The following is a 7,881-nucleotide window of genomic DNA, read 5'->3' as shown; positions in this document are numbered from 1 at the left end:
TTGGTGGATTTAGCTGATATATCCAATCTGCAATATCAAGAAGAACTCGCGGAGTTGCAAAGTGACGAATCTGTAATAACTCTATTTAATATTAAAGGTGCGATGGCATGGCTTTGCGATGAAACAGAGGCTAAATACCCCAATACCACAAAATGTGCAAGAAAACTCTTATTACCGTTTCCATCTTCATATCTAGCTGAATGTGGCTTTAGTGCTGTGAGTGATTTGTTGATTAAAAAAAGAAATCGTCTGGATATAACACAACGTGGAGATTTGAGACTTAAGCTAACTAAGCTTGAACCAGATATAAAATCACTGTGTAAAAAGCATCAAGTCCACAAATCACATTAAAGTAATATTATTAAACGAACTTTTAATAAATAAAAAAATTTATTAAAAGTTCGTTTCTTTGTTTTGACAACAGTTGTAAGAAATCGCTTTAAAATTATCATTCATATTACTAAAAATAACAAAAATAAATTTTATAACTAAAATTATGTATGGGGGGACATGATGATTTTAGAAATGTTAAAGTGGGGCATGGCCTAAAAAAGTTTGGGAAACACTGCTCTATCAAATAATTTGTTGATTGTTTGATTGTATTAACTTCATTCTTTAGATATCGAAAATTAAATAAAGAACAATATGTTAATTTAAGCGTACAGAAAATGTTGCTGTTGTTCCAGCAAAGATCTTATTTTCACTTTACCGAGTGCCTAGTAGGTAATTTGCAGACTACCTAGATAATCTGCTCATTACCTAGGTAATTTGGAAAATAGAACAATTTTAGCAACTTTAACTGATCACCCTAGTTAATCTGCAGATTAGCTAGATAATGTACACATTAACGACTTTGAGGCTTTAGCAGTAACACATACACAAAAACCAAGATACAGAATTGGTAATCTGCAACTGTCAGTATATCTTAGTTCTCTACAGGATTTTATTCAATACCCATGTGAAACTTACCTTCAATAGTATAGGAGAGTCAAGTATTTTAACAATAACTAGCCATCTAGCAAGTCAATAAACCTTGATAATACTTCTCATTTAGATTTAAAATTAAAGATGTAATTGATGAATTAGACTTTAAAACGATATTTCGGAAATAATAGATTAAAATTGCGGAGATATAGCAAAGTCTTATCAACTGTGACAACTTTATATAAATAACGCGTGCTATTTCAATTAGACAAATTTCATCTTTTCATACTAAAAAACAATTAACAAGAATAATAGTCAAGATTATATTGAAAAATCGAAATCAAGTTTTCACGCTTAAAAAAAACATTTTCAAAATATCAAAACTATTGAACTTCATTTTGAAAAACAAATTTATTCCTTAATAACCCGCAATTATTTTGTCTCATTTCCTTTAAAAAGTCATTCGATTAATTTTTCACTTAGAATTAATATAAAATAAATATACTTGAACACACCTCCAATCTTCGTTTTAAACTTTCCCATTCAATACGATGATTAGCGCTCCCTGGTATCCAAAACTGTCAAAACAATAAAAAGAAATCCATTAATTTTATTATACAGTACTGTATTTATTATTATTGATTTTCAATTTAAAACTAAATAAACACGAATAAGATAATAATAATAAATGTATAAAAATTTTAATTTGTTTACCAATATAGGAGCCATCCATTTATTACGTTTTCCAATCACTTTTAATTCCTTTCCTCCTTGTTGTGTAAAATAATGTACTTTCGACACCCTTCCTTAGACCCAATCCAGATATTTCAGAGCAGCGCAACGAGCTAGATTGTACTGTACTACTCGTATATGGAGTGGCTGTAGCGACGCCATGTTTAAAGAAAATTGAATACACATCTGCCATTTTCCTTTTAGTCAAGGGGGCGTGCCATTTGTGTTGCGTAAAGTGAATAACCAGATATTTCTTTCTTTAATCCCTTATTTAAACGTTTTTAAACAAGACAAAATATTCTGTAGCGATAAGTTAAATGCATTTTTAAACATTCTCAATTTTACTTTTCCGGCTGTTATTTATACATAAAAAGGGAAAGCATTGGAATCGTATCAAATTCCCTCTCAGAGATGTTTTTGCAAATCTTCACGTTTTCAGACTTCCTAAACTCAAAAAAGTAAAAATATGGAAAAATATTCCGTGTATGTGTGTTGGCACCTATATGAAACGAAATTTGGCATGATAGCTTGTGTATAGCAATGATGTCATTAAATTTTGGTGGTTAAAGATTAAAGGGGTAAGGAGATAGAGGGATGTCATATCTGGAGAGAAGTCAAACTTAATCGATCGGATGTTATTCGTTATTAACATTTACATTTTTTTAAAAAATAAAACTTACTACTATCCTTAAAATTAAGCTTTTTGCTATTCGATAATAATTAAAAATATAAAAAGTTATAAGTACGTATAGGTTGTTTCTTCCAATAGTGAGACTAGTGATATTTATCGCATCTTTCTTAATGATCCGCAGCTAACAGAGACCGAGATTAAAATAGTTCACTTTATTTCGCCTATTTAACAATTCATTTCGGATTGGTAATTTTCCAACCCCTTCATGCTCACGGGTCTAAGGTCTAAGGTTGTTGTCTACAACATAACGCACAAAAGGTTAGTTCATGTTAATATTCGTTTGATATCCATAATGATGCATATAGTGCGTAATTTGTACACATCCGATTGGTGCAGTTTCTACATATCAGTATCTTTCACTTACTAGCATGTTTTCTTTATCTATTTTTGATGGATAATTGCAACGCTTCTTTCGTTTCCCCAATTATTAGCTCGTTATTACCTCTTAGAAGGATCTTAACTTCAACAATGTGGTTCACAACATGACAAAGGTCAAAATGCAGTTTATCATTACAAATATTTTCACAAGTTAAAACCAAAATTTTCACAAACAAACTATAATTATAATAAAAACACAAGAACACTACTTATAGTCTTCAAAAGAAAAAAACACTGTCCGAAAAAATCAACAGCGTTCTGAGTATGGTACCAATCAGAATGACCAGAGTATACTATAAATAAACAATCATATGAGTAAGAGTAAAACCCTTCAAGACCTGGCTCGTACTTAGATTATAATAATATTGTTATATTACGGGTTAAGTACTACACTTACCCGTTTAAATTCTGATCTTACCTTCTTTATAATAATTAAATAAAATCTAAAAAATAGCTAAATTCGAGATGAAACAATCTAGATTTATATTATTTATCTAATTGACTAAATCTCAAATCTAGAGACATATAAAACAATCTAGATATCTAGATTCTAAATGACAATCCTGCCCGACACGTGGTATAGACTTCAATGTTTTGACCAGGGCTGTGGAGTCGCGTAAAAATCTACCGACTCCGACTCCGACTTTTCCTTATCATCCGACTCCGATCCGACTCCGGCTAAAACACCAAAACTCCACGACTCCGACTCCGACTCCGACTCAACAGCCCTGCCAGGGCTGTGGAAGTCGCGTAAAAATCTACCGACTCCAACTCCGACTCCGACTCCGACTTTTCCTTATCATCCGGTTCCGACTCCGACTCCGACTCAACAGCCCTGCCAGGGCTGTGGAAGTCGCGTAAAAATCTACCGACTCCAACTCCGACTCCGACTCCGACTCCGACTAAAACATCAAAACTCCACGACTCCGACTCCACAGCCCTGGTTTTGACTTAAAGTAAAAAGACAGTCGATAGTACCCGTCTTGCCACCAAAAGCGCTGTATTTAAGTTCACAGCTACTCTATGTTGTATATTCTAGCTCGTTGGTTCTAAGAATCATGATAAAATCGAATTTATTTTTATTCATCTTCATACGAGATGATCATCATAAAACACGAGAATATTAGATTTTTGCATATAATATTTATGTCAATTAACATTAAGGAATGATCCGCGAAAATCACGAAATTCGGTAAAAAAAATTCAAACTTTTAATATTAAATTAACGACGCAACAATAAAACTCTTACAATTTGTTGCGAGCGGTTGGATTTTCAGTTTGTATGATTAAAAGTGATTGATTTCAAGTGCTTTTTACTTTTCCGGCTGTTATGTATACAAGGGAAAGTAATGGAATCCTGTTCAATTTGACCCTCCGAGTTTTTTTTTGCAAATCTCAGCGTTTTGATATCTCCTGAACCCAAAAAAGTAAAAAAAATTCAGCAACGAGTTGCATAACTTTCTCGGCGGTTATGAGTTTTTATTTAAGAAACTTTCATTTATACTGTACTCAGCAAGATAAATAAAAATGTGTGGCGCCATCTATTAACAGATTTTGTTCTAAAAACTTTTTACATTTTTAATTATCATAAAATAGCAAAAGGGTTAATTTTGAGGGTAGGGATGAGTTTTATGAAAAAAGTATAAATGTTACTAACGAATACAATCTCCATTTCTTTCATCTCGAGATATGACGCATGACACCTCTATCTCTCCACTCTCTGAACCTTTCACCATCAAAATTTAATAGCATCAATGTCTCTCATATACAAGCCACCATGCCAAATGTCGTGTGAAAGATAAAGAGGACGGAAAGAAGGGGTGGCCATGTGATATATCGCGTGAGGGGTCAGACTTAATGAAGATTTTTACTTGTTGTTAGCATTTAAAGTGTTTTATAAAATTCATCTCTGTCCTCGAAATTAAGTCTTTTGCCATTTTATAATCATTAATAATATAAAAAGTTTTTAAATAACATATCATAACAGATGGTACCACATATAATTTGAAATTTTTTTTTGCCAAATAACAANTTTTTTAAAAAAAAAAAAAAAAAAAAGATTAATAATAGAAGGCAAATATTATTACTTATTTCAAACTGGTCATTAATGTGAAGGGTTGAACTTCTTTTGTTTCAATATTTTAAACAGTGGTAGTGCCTGGATTTGGACGTTTGTTTGTATCTAACTTTTCAGTCTCCTTGTCACTAGAAATATTGAAAGTACATTTGAAAAATGTACTTTCAATATTTCTAGTGACAAGGAGACTGAAACATGTATTCACGTCAAAAATGTAGGAAGTACATTGAAAGTACTTCCTACATTTTTGACGTGAATACATGTTTAAATTTGCTTCCATAGTGGGAGGCAATTCAGAAAACTGATGATAACAAAATCAAGGGGATACAGTTTGGCATTGCAGTTACGTATCTATCATCTACATCCAAAATTTAATTACACCACTCGATAGTTAAAGGATCAAAGAATTCATTACATTGAGTGGGGACTGTGATGCATCATGCGCGGCAGAGGGGGAAGCACCGCCATTTTGAGGTTGTTTCATCATGTCACATACTTTCTGTTTAGTATACATTTTGACTTGGAGAAGCTACAATGCTCATTTGAGTTTCAATTTACAGCTCTTGTCAATATTTATCAATTGCGTACACAAAACATTAGTGTGGAATAATTATGGTGAATATATTTGATGTTAAAGTTAATATTAGGAAAACTTAATACAATGTTGGCCTATACTCGTCAAAAAGCCAAATCAAAATATAGAAATTGTATACAGTTGGAAATGGCTTCTCAAGTGTAATCCAGTAATACCCATAAAACACCATATGATAGAGTGAAGCGGTGCTGGGAACGTAAAAATATTACCTGTTAACATACACTTATTCATGTAAAACACACGGCCATGTCCCCGACACAGCCACACCCCACTTTTTTTTTCAAAACTCTTCTCTTTGACAAACTCCATGATTTTTTAATTTGGGTATGAACAATACTTAAAATATCACAATACAATTGCAATGCAAAATTCTAATAATCTTTGACTGATATGTCCACTTGTATGCTATACCATTGTGCTACAACACACTACAGATGATATGACATTAATTATTAATTATGATACTAGTGACACGATATGAGTGTCCCATCACTAGTATTGTATTAAGGAATTTGATTGGTCACACCTGTCATTAGATAGGCTTGCATTGTAGATAATGACAAATTAAGCATATTTAACAATTGTATTATTATTATTATTTATATGTTGGTTACTTTTTAAGGTTATATTTTTTTATGATTTTCTAGCTTTAAGTTTTACTGTTTTTAAGGTTTTCATCATCTTGTTAAACATTATATCAAGATTTCAGTTTGTTCCATTAATTAATGATAAATTGGTCTCCACTGTTTATAAAGCTTTATATAACTCTAGCACATGTATAGGATGTCATAAGAGGACTCGATCTGAAACTATAACAATTACACCTCATGTCCCAAATATGCATTGGCACAATCATACATCACTAGACTCAGGAATTCTAGCGGTCTTTTGTGGAACCTTAGAGTTTCACAAAAGACCGCTAGAGTTTCACATAATAATGGTATATTATGTACTTTTGTTTTTCATTGATATTTTGTATATTTTTAACTTTTTTTGGTCTCTTTTCAGTTTGTCTTGTCTTTTTTTTCAGTAAAATGCATAAATATTTCTGAAAGGATTAATTAATATATTTTTAATTCACCCACACTTAGTCTGTAGAGCATCTCAACTTTGCTCCTCAGTTTACTTGCAGTGTAGTGAAAACAGATGCAATGCACCTAAGTTTGAGAGAGAGTCCATTTCATTTCATTGCATTCACACTGTTTATCATCATATCGATAATCATATGATGTCAATAAATATATCATGGTGATACTATACTGATACTCATAGCCACACTTAAAAAGAATGAATAAATGTCCATTACTCAGTTGAATCTCAAATCAAAGTAGGAGCTAGGTATAAGTCATGTGCAATGACTTTAAAATAACATATTTGCAAAATACGTTATTTTAAGAAATAATTGATGAAGCTGTATAAACAGACATTTTGGGTCTTTTTGGAATCTTTAAAGCAAATCATTCATAATTTTGTTATAAAAATTTCTCTGGCAGATCATAAGCCAACATACCTAATTGATTCTCTTTTATTTTTTTTTTATTTAAAATTATAAATTTATTTAAAGTTTATAATTTTAAATAAATTTTGCTTTATATAAACAAAAACAAATAAAATAATGATATAAATTTAAAATTTGATCTCAATCAATATTTCCCCAAGTGCCCAACAGTACAGCTTCATACAATATCAAAATATTTTGAAGGGGTCACTATCATACATCATTAAAAGCAAAAAGTTCAAACTCAAACTTTAATTAAAAAAAGAAAAAAGCAAAGATAAGTTTTCAGTCAAAGGAGTCATATTGCATATGTTACCGCTAAAAGCTCAAAAGTCGTTAATGTGTACATTACCTAGCCAATCTGCAGATTAACTAGGGTGATCCGTTAAAGTTGTGAAAATTGTTCCATTTCTCAAATTAACTAGATAATGTGCAGAGTATCTAGGTAATCCACACATTACGTACTAGGCACTCAGTAAAGTAAAAATAAGATCTTTGTCACAAATAAATGTACCACAAATAGGTGTGCTTGTCGCAAGACAATTGCTATGAAATTCAGTGTCACCAATCTTTAGACTGCACTAGTAAGTAAGTACAATTGGATAATGTTACCTATGGTGAGTAAAATGGCGGCTCGTCTCTGATTCCAGCAAAGAGAAGAAAGGAAACAGTGGGGACGCACGTTCAAACCTAACCTAACCTATTCTAATAATTTAGTTGGTAATAATTATGGTAATTTATTAGACTAGATTAGGTTAGAACGTGCGTCCCCCACTGTTTCCTTTCTTCTGTTTGCTGGAATCAGAGACGAGCCGCCATTTTACTCACCATAGGTAACATTAACTGCACAATTATATCATGCGATCACCAGAAAAAGTATGATAACTATTATTTTTCGTCTCCGGTCCAAAAGTAGGGTATCGTTGAAGTCGTCTCAGTCTCCTCAGTTCAGATAGATACTCAAAGTCCCGAAATTCCATAGGTGG

At 32.0% G+C, this 7,881-nt stretch overlaps 1 protein-coding gene across 3 annotated transcripts in view; it reads right to left on the bottom strand.

The window, feature by feature from the left end:
* The window catches only part of LOC111633489 (magnesium transporter NIPA2-like), a 67,903-nt gene extending 66,149 nt beyond the window's left edge, over nt 1-1,754 (bottom strand). The window contains exons 1-2 of one of the 3 annotated variants that reach the window (XM_023378070.1): nt 1,639-1,754; nt 1,440-1,502 (exon numbers count right to left, since the gene is read on the bottom strand). In XM_023378070.1, the coding sequence (XP_023233838.1) occupies nt 1,440-1,502; nt 1,639-1,653 (78 nt within the window). In that variant the 5' untranslated portion in view covers nt 1,654-1,754. Of the gene's footprint in view, nt 1-1,439; nt 1,503-1,638 lie in introns of those variants that run through there. The other 2 variants (XM_023378072.1, XM_023378071.1) reach the window with 2 other exon arrangements.
* Between the last annotated feature and the right edge of the window lie 6,127 nt (nt 1,755-7,881).

This window comes from Centruroides sculpturatus, unplaced genomic scaffold (assembly GCF_000671375.1).
Source record: "Centruroides sculpturatus isolate CEXI.00-Female unplaced genomic scaffold, Cexi_2.0 scaffold759, whole genome shotgun sequence".
Taxonomy (NCBI): Eukaryota; Metazoa; Arthropoda; class Arachnida; order Scorpiones; family Buthidae; genus Centruroides; species Centruroides sculpturatus.
Note: the sequence above shows the minus strand (reverse complement) of the source record. Positions and strands in the feature narration are given on the sequence as shown.